At 47.8% G+C, this 14,359-nt stretch overlaps 1 protein-coding gene across 1 annotated transcript in view; it reads right to left on the reverse strand.

Moving 5' to 3' along the window:
* Positions 1-369: 369 nt before the first annotated feature.
* Positions 370-14,359, reverse strand: part of GPD1L (glycerol-3-phosphate dehydrogenase 1 like) — a 54,371-nt gene continuing 40,381 nt past the window's right edge. Inside the window, exons 6-8 of the mRNA XM_065885497.1 lie at positions 9,094-9,327; positions 8,749-8,855; positions 370-741 (exon numbers count right to left, since the gene is read on the reverse strand). Of these exons, the coding sequence (XP_065741569.1) occupies positions 645-741; positions 8,749-8,855; positions 9,094-9,327 (438 nt within the window). The 3' untranslated portion in view covers positions 370-644. The remainder of the gene's footprint in view (positions 742-8,748; positions 8,856-9,093; positions 9,328-14,359) is intronic.

The raw sequence follows: 14,359 nt of genomic DNA on the forward strand, positions 1-14,359 counted from the left end.
CACATTCTGGTAGCTAATGAAGAGAAAAGAGGCTAAAAATGCAGAAAACTGCAGTGAGAGGAAAACAGATGAGTGGATTACCTAATTAAAAATAAGTAATTGTTAAAAAAAAAAAAAGACCAACCCACAATCAAAGTAGTTAATTATGTTGGCTTTGAGATAGTGTTTAAAAGTTACAGTATGTTGATCTTTGAACTCACTCACTTGTCCACTTTACCATATTAATGTTGGTTAAATTTTAACCTCAAGAGAATGAGAAAAAAAAAATTCCTTCACTGGAATACATAGGAATTAGATCCAAAACTTTTCGCTGCGATAGTTCCAATCTGATAAGCTACCACAGTGGGAAAATTTCAACAGTGATTTTTAAAAAGGGCCTTTAATTTTGGTTCATAGAAATATCCACAGAATGAAAAAGGAACACACACTCACACGTTCATATATGTGCGTCTAGATGTTGCCCAGTAACATCTTAGCCAATGAACTTCATCTCGCAATTCAAAAATGAACCTGTAAAAATTCATACACATCCATGATGGGATTACGGTCAAGCAAACGTCTTGTTGCCAAGTCCCGGTTTCCATCTGAATCCAAATGACTGATTGGAAAGGCAGGCCTTTCCCTGACAGGTTTCAAGATTCACTTTATATATGCTCTGGATGGCTCTGGAGACAAGACAACATCTCTTGAACGGGCCTGCCTTCGTAGCAGATCTGGTACACCGCAGTGAACAACGGAAACCTGGTCGAGGGGACAGGAAAAGACAAGTTAAGCCATCTGGCCTACCTCACAGAACCAACTAGTCTTTCTCTCCTGCCTAACGGACTACGGACTAGCATATGCTAGTATTGGAAAACAAAGCGACCGCCTTCACACCCCTCCATTATTTGGTCTGCAGAGAGCCTCTGCACGGTGGCTGTAAGAACTTGGTACAACCTAAACCATCCCCTGCCTCGCTGTTTGGAGTGCGCCGTCTACACTCGCATCCCACGGTAGTCTTTATAGGGTGATCTGTGGTCAATGACATCAAGAGTTGTGGCTCAGGCTCTTGGCCAAATCTAGAATGAATCCAAGTTTTTGTCACTATTTTAAAAGGTTGGAGAATAAATTTTAAATCGCAGGGAGGTACTGCTCTTGCTTCTCCAAGAAGAATCATCCAAGAATGAAGATGAGGCAGCCCACACAGCACCATAAATAATGCAGGCCTGGAACATTCTCAAAAGAATCAACGTGGGGACACACAATTAGCGAAGTGCTGATCTCATGTTGGAAGTGGGGTTTATTCTGCCTTTTCTTCCAAGATGTGAACACAGGTATAAATGAAAGTTTGAAATGGATGAGGTCACGAAGGAGTGAGCTAATAATCCACTGTAAGAAAAGATAACATTATGCCAGGGTACTGCTGGCTCGGCAAGTTATTATTATTTTTTAATGGCAAAAATCACTAAGGAAATAACTTTATAATTTCAATCAGGCTTTTAAACACACACACATACACACACAGCCTAAATGAGCTTGAAGGAATCACAGGAATCTTAAAAGCCATTCTGAAAATTATCCAGTTAAGCATCCTATAAGGACGATGTAATGTAAGAACAGCAAACAGTGCTGATCAGTCATACGTCTTTATGACAGTCTGTCACTGTGGGGTTTTTGTTTTTTTTTTTTTTTTTTTTTTGCGGTACGCAGGCCTCTCACTGTTGTGGCCTCTCCCGTTGCGGAGCACAGGCTCCGGACGCGCAGGCTCAGCGGCCATGGCTCACGGGCCCAGCCGCTCCGCGGCATGTGGGATCTTCCCGGACCGGGGCACGGACCCGTGTCCCCTGCATCGGCGGGCGGACTCTCAACCACTGCACAACCAGGGAAGCCCCACTGTGGGTTTTTTAAGGTTCAGAATGTTCTGGGGGTTTTTTGGAGTCAGGTAGAGAATCAAATCTGACTCCACAGCCTATTACCTTTGGGCAAGTTTCACAAACCCTCTGACCCTGTTGCTTATCTGCAGAATGGGGCTGGACACTCAGGATTATTGTAGTAACTGACTTACGTGTAAGGTGGACAGTACGACACTTGACATATGGTGGACATATGGTAGCTTATAAATGCAGCCACAGGGCGGCCACTGGGTCCCAGACTGTTCGAGAGGACAGGGCCCAAGACTAGTTTGTTCACCTCCGCATCAGCACAGCCTGGCCCAGTGCAGGCAAGGGGCAGATGCTCAGTGAGTATTTGTTGAATGAATTCTTGTGAATGGGAGTTAGAGCCTGGAGATTTCAACCCCTTCCATGGCTGAGTTTTCCTCTTCCTAAGATGAGAACAACTTGTATGTCCCTCAAGTAGGGTGGCAGGTGGTTAAGTGGCCACCCGAAACCATTCCCAACCCCTTTCTCTCCTTATCGAGATTGGAAATAGCCTAAGGCTCACTTTCGCAGCCTTTCTTTCACCTAGAATTGGCCCAGTAATTTCTAGCCAGCAAGACACAATACAACTGGGAGAGTTTCTGGGGAAGATCTTTCTCTCCTTGAGAGGCACTGGAGGAAAAATCTGCTACCCAGACTGCCCTCGCTCCCTGCCCCTGAGTGCAGTTGTGTATGTGATGCTTGGAGCTGCTGGAGCCATCTTGAAGCTTTGAGGGAAGGTTAACAAGATCATTAAGCTTCTAATCCAGAGGCACTGAGCCAGTACTAATAATGTCCACCTCCAGATTCTTTGTTACGTGGGAAAAATAACCCTACTGTTCAAGGCATTTTAACTGGGCGTTGCTCTTGAAGCCAAGAGCAATTTTCATGACCAGCCATTTCCAAAATGTGTTCTGTAGATGAGATGTTAACAAGTGATACAGAGGTAGGGAGAGGAGGGATTTCTATCAGTAAGTAATTTATTTAACCCTCACAACTGCCCTATGAGGTAGATAATATTATCTCCACTCTATAGATGAGGAAACTGAGGCACAGTTTCTGACTTTGTAGCCAACACTCAACCACTAGGTTATAATGCCCGTCTCAATGCTATTTTCTAAATTTTAAAATGCTACGAAGCCAATTAGATCAGTTTGGGGAACTCTCTAAAGAAGGTTAGAAGTGAAAGGAGGACAAGGAAACCATAAACAGAATGAAAAGACAACCTAGTGGATGGGAGAAGATATTTGCAAATGGTATGACCAATAAGGGGTTAATATCCAACATGTATAAACAGCTCATACAACTCAACAACAAGAAAACAAACAACCCAATTAAAAAATGAGAAGAAGTGAATATACATTTTTCCAAACAGGAGTTGCAGATGGCCAACAGGCACATGAAAAGATGCTCAATTATCAGGGAAATGCAAATCAAAACCACTATGAGATATCACTTCACACCTGTCAGAATGGCTATCATCAAAAGGAACACGAATAACAAATGTTGGCCAGGATGTGGAAAAAATTTACAGTCCTATTGGTGGGAATGTAAATTGGTAGAGCCACTGTGGAAAACAGCATGGAGGTTTCTCAAAACACTAAAAATAGAACTACCATATGACCCAGCAATCCCACTACTGGCCACATATCTGAAAAAAACAAAAGCAATAATTTGAAAAGATACATGCACCCCAATATTCAGAGCAGCATTATTTATAATTGCCAAGATATGGGAGCAACCTTAATGGTCATCAACAGATGAATGGATAAAGAAGATGTGGTATATATAAACAATGGACTACTATTCAACCATAAAAAAGAACAAAATTTGGCCATTTGCAGCAAATGGACTTGGAGGGTATTACGCTAAGTGAAATAAGTCAGAGAAAGACAAATACTGTACCATATCACTTATATGTGGAATCTGAAAAATACAACAAACAAGTGAATATAACAAAGAAAGAAGCAGACCCACAGATATAGAGAACAAACTAGTGGTTACCAGCAAGGATGAGAGGGAAGGGGGGAGGGGCAATACAGGAGTGGGAGAACAGGAGGTACAAACTATTATGTATAAAATAAGCTACATGCATATACTTTGTAACATGAGGAATATAGCCAATATTTTATAATAACTAAACGGAGTATAACCTTTAAAAATTGTGATTCACGGGGCTTCCCTGGTGGCGCAGTGGTTGGGAGTCTGCCTGCCGGTGCAGGGGACACGGGTTCGTGCCCTGGTCCGGGAGGATCCCGCATGCCGCGGAGCGGCTGGGCCCGTGAGCCGTGGCCGCTGGGCCTGTGCGTCCGGAGCCTGTGCTTGCAACGGGAGAGGCCACAACAGTGAGAGGCCCACGTACCGCAAAAAAAAAAAAAAAAAATTGTGATTCACTATATTGTACACCTGTAGCATATAATATTACACAGCAACAATACTTCCCAAAAAATAAATATTTTTTTCAAAAAGTGAAAGGAAGACAAAAGATAATATTTTATTAAAAAATGGGTGTAAACCAAATAAATCAGCTATCCTACTAATGGATACTGAGGGCTTAGATGTGTCAGGCCTCAATCATGAGCAGGGATGTGCAGTATTATAAATGAGGCCCCAGGCCTCAAGGAGCTTACAACACTGTTATGGGCTGATTGTACCCCTTCCCCAAACTCACCCAATGCCCCAGCCCCTCAGAATGACTATATTTGGAGACAGGGCACTGAAGGAGGTAATTAAGTGAAAAGGGTTCATTTAGATGGACCGTGGGACTTTCCCAGCAGTCCAGAGATTAAGACTCTGCCTTCCAATGCAGGAGGCTCGGGTTCGATCCCTGGTCAGGGAACTAAGATACCACACGCCGGGTGGTGTGGCCAAAAAAAAAAAGATGGGCCCTAAACCAATACGGCTGCAGTCCTCATAAGAAAAGGAGACTAGGACTCAGACGTACACAGAGGGGGGACCACGAGAAGACGCGGGAAGAAGAGGCTTCAGAGAGGTCAACCCTGCTGACACCTTCGATTTCTGTCCTCTGTAACTGTGAGAAACAAATTTCTGTTGTGTGAGCCACTCTGTCTGTGGCATTTTGCTGTGGCAGCCCAAGCAGACTAATACAAACACCTGATACTCACACATGGTCATAAAGACACAGGCACAAGGATGTTAAATAAAGCAAATTTCACAACAGAAAAACCCCAACAATGTTTATTAATGTCTTAATGTCTATCAAGAGAAGGTTGGTTAATAAATAAACTGAGGTTCTCCCACACCATGGAATGTTCTGCAGCCATTAAATGAGACCTCTAGGTGCGGACGTGGAATGATTTTCAAAGTATATCCTAGGGGGGCTTCCCTGGTGGCGCAGTGGTTGAGAGTCCGCCTGCCGATGCAGGGGACACGGGTTTGTGCCCTGGTGCGGGAAGATCCCACATGCCGTGGAGCGGCTGGGCCCGTGAGCCATGGCTGCTGAGCCTGTGCGTCTGGAGCCTGTGCTCCACAACGGGAGAGGCCACAACAGTAACAGGCCCGTGTACCGCAAAAAACAAACAAACAAACAAAAAGACTCAAGAGGAGAGGAGGCCTGATTTAGCCCACATTGTTTACTGTCAGCTTCATGCTTTGGTCATGAGGAGTAAGGAAATGAGGCTGAGCCTGCCAGTTCTGCTTTATGAGTGACAGCTCCACAGGGCGCCAGCTCTCCCCATGCTGCCTCCTCCCCCCACTTCTCCCCTCTTTCCCCCCTTCTCTCCTCCCTTTTATATATATTTATATATATAAAAATATATATATATATTTATATATATAAAAAAATATATATATATTTATATATATAAAAAAATATATATATTTATATATATATATATATCCTAGGGGACTTCCCTGGCGGTCCAGTGGTTAAGACTCCACACTTCCAATGTAGGGGGCACAGGTTCGATCCCAGGTTGGGGAACTAAGATCCCACATGCTGCATGGCACAGCCAGAAAAAAAAAAGAAAAAAAAATCTGAAGTGATGAAAAGGGACAAAGCAGACTGTGGAGTTCGTTACCCATCACACAAACAAAAGGGCCATGTGGAAAGTTCACTGAACCCTGAGAAATCCACCTCCATCTGGCGTAGGGATCAGGACCCACTTTAACCTGTGTGCCTTTTTCTTTTCTTTTCTTTTCTTTTTTCTGTACGCGGGCCTCTCACTGTTGTGGCCTCTCCCACTGCGGAGCACAGGCTCCGGACGTGCAGGCTCAGCAGCCATGGCTCACGGGCCCAGCCGCTCCGCAGCATGTGGGATCTTCCCAGACCGGGGCACGAACCTGCATTGGCAGGCGGACTCCCAAGTGCTGCGCCACCAGGGAAGCCCCTGTGTGCCTTTTTGTATGACTTTAATTTCTTTTTCTTTTGTGTGACTTTAATTTTTTAAGTCCATAGCACCTTAGCAGCAATAGTGTCTAAACCAGGGGTTGGCAAACTATGGCCTGAGAAGCAAGTCTGGCCTGTGACTTGTTTTTGTTCCGCCTGTAGGCTAAGAATCATTTTTACCTTTTTAAAGAACTATGAACAGAAACAAAGACTGTAGGGCAGAGTCCTGTATGTGGTCTACAAAGATGAAGTCTTTGTTATGTGATTCTTTGCAGAGAAAGTTTGCCGACTGCTGCTCTAAACAGTAAGTTCAAAGCAGGGAAAATGATTTGTATCTGGAGGATATGAAAGAGGTTCTCTGAGGACAGACCTGGCTTGCCTTGTGGGCGATGATGGCTGAGATGCTCATAAGGGGGTGTCCAGGCAGGCCAAACCGCAGGACAGATGCACACAGGAGTCTGAGAAGGAGGCGGTTGGGGCCAAGGGAGGTCCGCTTCCACTAAAGCAGGGGTCACAGGACACGCTGTTAGAAACAAAGTTGGTACTCAACTGAGATGCCAACCTAAGGCCTGTGGACCTCCTTCTCTAAGAGCAGGAGGCCTCTGAGTTAGAGGTGACCACAGCAGTCATCTGGTCTACCCCTTTGACTTTGTGGATAAACGGCACAGAACAGCTAAAAACATGACCTGCCCAAGACCACACAGCTAATGAGACACAAGGCCACTGTCCTTCTGCTCAGCGCTCTTTCTATAGCAGGCAAGGGAGAAGGAAATGGAGGAAGACCAGCATGGTGATGGCTGGAATGGAAAAGAAAGAAATCCAGGTAAGCGGTGGTGCAAAGGGAGAATAGCAGGACTTGGCTCTACCTGTGCCACTGGGGGCAGGCGCAGTGGGGGATGGACCCATGGGACTCAACACTAGGCCTGGGAGAGAAGGGCAGGTGCCCCTCAATCCAGCAGCGACCTCACTAAGCACAGGGATGGCTGGGTCGATTTCTAATCAGAAGAAAATGGGACATGACTGTGGAGAGGCAGGTTTCTCCTGCTTGGTTACACTTGCTTTAAAACAGGCAGGTACTGATCCCAGAACACCTGTTCCAGCCTGTATCCTCCAGTAGTTAGACAACACACACAGACTCACACCGGCCAGTGTGTCAACTCATAGAATCCTATCAAAGGACAGGACCCTATCCTATCTGTATACTACTGTGGGATCCTAGGACTCTACCTTGGTTGCACACAGATGCCACTTTAAAACTGTGATTGGGAGAGACTCACCATCATCAAACACCCAGGTATTTTTTTAAAGACTTAAAACAAAAATTCCTGATAAAGACTTAACGGTCATTAAAGTAGCCCCAATCACACACAAACCCATCAGTGTCTGCTGTTAAATAGGTAAGGAAAACCATGCATGTCATGGGTATTTTCCTTTTAATCATGATTAAAAGGTAGTTCTCCTCTTCCGAGGCTTGTTTATGACTCCCCCCTCTGCCCGGCTGGCATTGAAAGCCGTTTCAAAAAAATCAAATGCAAATTAAGGAAGGAAGACAAATGCTCTGCTGCCCCTCATTTCTAACTTCCAATAGGGAACTGGACGGCTGATCAAGGGGGAGAGCTGGATGCAGGCGGTGGGGTTAAGTTGCAGGTGCTTGGGACCAGCAGCATCTAGACTGACCTGTAGAGGGTAAGGGAGCTGATGGCAGACCCGTGACCCACCTCCCGGTGCAGAGAAGTGCACGCTGGGGACCAGCTCCCCACTCTCCCAGGCACTCACCTCTCCAGACTATTACAGGAGCGTTAAGGACGCCCAGGATGTGCCACACAAGCATTTACTGGGTGGTGTGGTAGCATCGTGATTACAAAGACAGGCTTAGCAAATCAACAAGAGGAAGGGCTGGGGCAGCCTCAGACGCTGGGCAGCTTCTGCGGGACTACCGGGCTTCCTCCCTCCATCCCGCAGCAGAGCAAGCTGATCCAAGCCACCTCTAACACGCGACCCGCCTGGACACGTAGCAGAGGATGGGTGGGGAGACTACAAGGCTGCCCATCACACCTTAAACAGGGCATCTCTAGTGCTGAAGTCCTGGGGGGAACTTGTCCTTCCTTCTTTTCTGAATTGTTTGACATTTCATTAACAAGGCTGTTTATCTTTTTATTAAAAGGACAAAGTAATCTTTTTTTAAAATTTAAAATGTATGTCATGTAGCTCTTACCAAACATCCTGCAGGACAAGCCAGAATCTCAAACTTCCTATTTTGTACTATGCCCTGCAGCGCTGAGCCTTCCTCCCTCGTTTCGTGTTTTGTGCAACTGCTCATTTTCAGGGTAGGCAGATGTTTCCTGCCATAGACCCTCACATCACACAAAGGACGGAACTAATGCAGTAACTTTCTGCACACACTCATCAAGTGCCTGTGCTCATGTACTGACCAGACTGGGGGTCGTGAGCAAGGCGGGGGGATGATGGCCGCTCCCCTGGCCTCATGGACAATGGGACACTTACTTGTCGAGCAGCCCCTTCTGTTTGAGTATGCGGTACACCTCGGCCGAAGTCTGAGGTCCTTGCAGCTTCTGCCCATTCAGCATCTCCTTCTCCAATTCTTCGATGGTCTTAAAAACAAAGGATGAAAACAATCTGTAAAATCTAGAGCATCACTTATTTTAAGAGCAGAGTGGGGGAGGAGAGCTGCAAGCCAAGAAAAGATAACAACATACAAGGCAGAGGGTGTAGGACTGAAGCGCTTTTAAGCAAAGGCAGATGGGGGTTATCAGGACAAGCCCAGCACACACAGCCTCCACCCACAGGTCAGCGGCTCTCCCCAGACTGGGATCCCACACCGGGGGCTACCTTTCCGGTCCTGGCAAAGGCCTCGGCCACCCTGCGGTTCCGGCCCCCATAGCAGGTGGTGATCAGATCAGCCACGCCGCAGCTCTCCAGGAAGGTGGCCGTGGACACCTGGCCCTTGCAGAAGATCCTGGCAAAGGCGATCATTTCCATGAGCCCCAGGCGGATGACAGCGGCTTTGGTGTTGTCGCCACAGCGGAGGCCGTCGCAGAACCCGGCTCCCACGGCCACGATGTTCTACAAAGGAGACAAGAAGCCCGGGGATGCCATCACACGCCCGCTGGGGGAGAGAATGCAGGGAAGGCAGGGACACTGGCTCCCCTGGGTCCCACACGACCCAGGGTTCTTTTTTTTTTTTTTTTAACATTTATTTATTTATTTGGCTGTGCCGGGTCTTAGTTGCAGCATGCGGGATCTTCATTGCTGCGTGCGGGATCTTTTAGTTCCAGCATGCGGGATCTAGTTCCCCGACCAGGGATAGAACCCAGGCCCCCTGCATTGGGAGCTCGGAGTCTTAACCACTGGACCACTAGGGAAGTCCCACGACCCAGGGTTCTGCTTTTGTACCCGTGAGAGAGAGTAGAAAGAAGGGACCAGGCTCCCATATTCCCATTCACAGGGCAAAGAGCCCACACCTGTGCTCAGAGCGGGGCATCAGCCAGAATGGGAACGGTGGATGGTAGTCTCTGGTCAAATACTGTTTGAACAAACGGTTTTTTTTTTTTCTTTGCAATAGGTGCTTTTATTTATTTTTTTCCCTCCCTCTTTTTTTTCTTTTATAGTTCAATAAATCAAATGCTTTATTCAACTATAACATTCACAGAAAAGTAGTCAAATCATAAGTGCACAGCTTGATGAATTTTCACAAACCGGACACACCTGTGTAACCAGCTCCCTGATCGAGGAGTAGAACGTAACCACTGCCCCAGGAAGGCCCCTCTGACTTTCTCCTGGTCACCCCTGCACCAAAGGTAACCTCTCTCCTGACTTCTAATGGCACAGGTTTACTTTCCTTGTCCTTAAACTTTATATGAATAGAATCATACAGGGTGTGATCCTTCGTGTCTATCTTCTCTGTCTCAATTTGACATCACGTTTGTGAGCTTCAGCCATATTTTTACACATAACGCATTTATTTTCATTGCTACGTTATATTCCACTGTGCAAATATACTGCAATTTATCTGTTCTGTTGATTGGCATAGGGGTAGTTTCCAGTTTGGAGCCATTACAAATGGCTCTGCTATGACACCTGGTACATGACCTCTGGTGGCCGTGAGCAGGCACTTCTGTTGGGAGCGTACCTGGGTCAGAACTGCTGCGTGATGATGAATGCATACGTGCAGATCAAGTTTCTGCCTTTTGTTTCATTTAATAATCCCTGGGATTTCCCTGGTGGCACAGTGGTTAAGAATCCACCTGCCAATGCAGGGGACACGGGTTTGATCTCTGGTCTGGGAAGATCCCACATGCTGTGGAGCAACTAAACCCGTGCACCACAACTATTGAGCCTGTGCTCTAGAGCCCATGACCCCGCAACAAGAGAAGCCACCGCAACGAGAAGCCCGCGCACTGCAACGAAGACCCAACTCAGCCAAAAATAAGTAAGTAAATAAATAAATAAATTTAATAATCCCTAAATGAGCATTTCTGAAACGCTGGGTTGTTGCGTGGCTCTTTGCTGCATACCAGGCAGATCAGACACAGACTTGCCTCTTCAGAAGCTGACAACCTAGTTCGGGGGTCAGCAAATCAGGGCCAAGTGTTATAAGTAACGTCGTACTGGAAACCAGGAACTCCCGTTCAGTTACATACTGTCTGTGGTTGCCTGTGTGCTGTCAACAGATCTGAGTAGTTGTGCAGAGACCTTTAAGGTCTGCAAAGCCCACATTTTCTAACGAGCTCTTCTGGAAAAAGTTCGTCATCCCCAACTTAGCAGGAAAATAAAACCTGTGCACAAATCACAATGATGCTCAGCAGAAAGCGATATTCTGTAAGAGGTACTGAAGGTTGGGTCTCATTTCAACCCATGTGTACTGAGCGTGCACTGTGGGAAGCCCCGCTGGACCCTGGAGGGGCTGAGGGTGCCCTCAGGGGGCAGGGGGCTGCAAAGATAGAATTAGACACAGGGTGTCCTCAAGGAGTTGACAATATCACTGGGAAAAGACACAGAAAAGCACATCAGGAGACAGAAGGACAAGATTGTGCAGAGAAGCTTCATTTCAAAGCAGGGAAGCCTGCATGGAGGAAGTGGCATCTGAACTGGGTCTCAAATCCTATGTAAAACCAGACAATCACATATGCCAAGTAGTGCCTGAGTGGAGGTGACAGGGGGTGGCGGTGGGGGGGGGGTGGACTTGTTTGGGACACCAGTCAACCCTCAGGTTGCCAGCTCTTTCCATGTTACCAGCTCCCTCTCCAAGAACACTCAATGCAGGAAAAAATGCAGGTATTCTGCCTCTGTCTAACCACACAAGCATTTTGCCATAATACCTGATGCCTATATATGGATTTGTGCCTTAAGACCTTAAACTATGAAGCCAGTTAGTAACAATGAGAAATAAGCTAAAATAAGTGCATTTCTTCCTCACTCCCCCTAATTTTTAAAAATTAATTAAAGACAGAACATTTTTAAAAACATTCAGGCCTATAAAATCTGAGGGATAAGATAGAAAATGGAATGACCCGGGGAGGAAAAATGTCTTCTCTGATTGATATGCAGTTTTTTATAAGACAGATCAAACACAGCACTGATGTGGCCAGGCTCTCCCTGACAGGACGCGGCCACTTCAGATGAAAAAGTTCCCGTGAGCCCTCTAGAAGCTTCGGTGGGCTTCCGACAGAGCAGGACCCTCTCCTGGCTCCCTGGGTGGCAGCAGATGAAGACAGCTGAATGAGGGAGCAGAGGGCAGGGGCCCTATATGAACCTTCCCTTCCTCAGCCATCACACCAGGCCTTACTCTGGTTCTGGCTATTCCTCTGCAAAGGCCAGGATCCATGCAGACCCCGGCTCCTACAGCTGCAGGCGGAGCTGAGGAATCCAGCCTCCTGACCCGGGAGCATGTTTTCATAAGGTACCACCTCTGCCTGTACCTGTGAGCTTCTCCAGTCCTTCCCACCACACAGGCAATGCAGACTGTAGGTCTCAGCAGCTACCTGACGGCAACCACCAGCCCCAAGCACCTGCTGCGTGTGCACAGGGATGGGGGGAGGGCGATTCCTGGCTGGGCGCGCTTGGCGTCTAGCAGCATCACGTGCAGAGGAGAGGGGACAGGCAGAGTGAAGGAGCTGGAGAGACGCTGACAGGCGAACTGGGATCCATTCTACGGCTCTGCCCCAGAGCTGCTGAGTTGGGATGGAACAGCCGGACCTTTTAGATGGGACACTGTGCCGAGAGCAGGAGCGAGAGAACACCCAAGGCTGGGCCCAAACAGGCCCAGTCACCCCTCCTGGCATAGCAGCCAAACTGAGGAAGCGCATAGGGAGATACGAGGGGCACACGCATGACATCCAGAGGGCTTCTGGTTCTCAGTCTGCCTTGTCGCTGTGTGACCTTGGGATAATCACTCCACCTGTCTGAGCCTTCTTGGCCTTGGTTGTTAAATTCAGGGCTTGGACGAGATCTCTCAAGGCTCTTCTGCTGGTGACATTCCTCCAGGGAATCTGGATCAGTTGTGGCCTGCCCTGGGACTGCAGACAGTGGGACAGCCCTGGGGCAACAGAGAGACACCTAAGGATGTGCAGAGGGACTGACCACAGAGACCACAAAGCCAACTGCTGGTGAGCCCACCAAATGGTTTTATCGAAGTTACCATGGCAACATGCCAAGGCCTAGCTTCCAAATGGTCAGATTGTGGAAATGGCTCTCTGATGCCTCCTGGGCTGTGTCCCTGTGCACCCCCCCTTCCTCACAACGTGACCCACTCTGGAGGTCACTTGAGAAACCAACCCCAGCCAATGTCTACAGACTGGATGGGACATAACACGGACTTCCTTTCAACAAGGGGCTCCTGCAGATTATTTACGAAGCGCCTACAGTGAGCCCACCAGGCCACTGCACACACGGTCTCATCCAAATTCTCATGGCAACGCCGGCAACTGTGTGCCTGTCCCCCTGGCTGGCTCAACAAGGGTCAACGGCTTGCCAAGAACGCCCGGCTGGTAAGTGATGCACATGGGACACGCCCCCGGTGCCTGGCTCCACGGGCCCACTGTTCCCTGTCCCCTGCTGCTTCCATGGTATGGCAAATGTGGCCTGGCCACTCCCACCCCTCTCCGGGTCCAAGAGACCTTCCTGAGACCTCTGCAACCAGATATCAAAGAGGACTGCCTCTTGGGCCTGCATGGAGGCTCAGGAGGCAAAAGCAGGAGGCCTAGGAGGAGAAAAGATTTATGGGAAAGAATAATAAAAATAACAACAAAAGTTAACCTTATTGATACGGGGAGGGGGAAGGGTAAGCTGGGATGAAGTGAGAGAGTGGCATGGACATATATACACTACCAAATATAAAACAGATAGCTAGTGGGAAGCAGCTGCGTAGCAGAGGGAGATCAGCTCAGTGCTTTGTGACCACCTAGAGGGGTGGGATAGGCAGGGTGGGAGAGAGACGCAACAGGGAGGGGATATGGGAACATATGTATATGTATAGCTGATTCACTTTGTTATACAGCAGAAACTAACACACCGTTGTAAAGCAATTATACTCCAGTAAAGATGTTAAAAAAAAAAGTTAACCGTATCGAACTGTTTCTAAGTGCGTCATATATTATTAACTGATTTACTCTTCACAACGTTCCTACAGGGAAGGTCCTGTTACTACACACAGTGAGAGGCAAGGAAACTCAGGCACCTGGGTAAGTAGCCCACCCAAGGTTGTACAGTCAGGATCAGGAGAGCTGGGTTTCGAGCCCTGGCAGCCCAGCTTCCTAGTTCTCTCCAGGGAGCAGATCACACAAGGCTGCTCCAGGCCGGTGAGTGGAAGGCACAGAGGGGCCAGCTCAGCAAGACAAGAATTTTCTAACAAGAAGAGTTGACCCCACCCAACGGAAAAGACAGAAGCAAAGGGAGTGTGCTCTCAGTCACTAGAAGCATCCAAGCAGGAGCTGTAATGCACGAGCCCTGAGCTCCAACGCGTGCTTCTAACCTTCTACGTCACTGCGCTCAGAGAAAAGGCAGAGGAGGGTGCCCGTGGCCCAGGGGCACACAGGTTGGGACCACCTCCCAGTTTCCCCTGGATGTCTGGCCTCCCCACCACGGGGAGGAGGGGCCA

The sequence above is a fragment of the Phocoena phocoena genome, chromosome 10, assembly GCF_963924675.1.
Source record: "Phocoena phocoena chromosome 10, mPhoPho1.1, whole genome shotgun sequence".
Taxonomy (NCBI): Eukaryota; Metazoa; Chordata; class Mammalia; order Artiodactyla; family Phocoenidae; genus Phocoena; species Phocoena phocoena.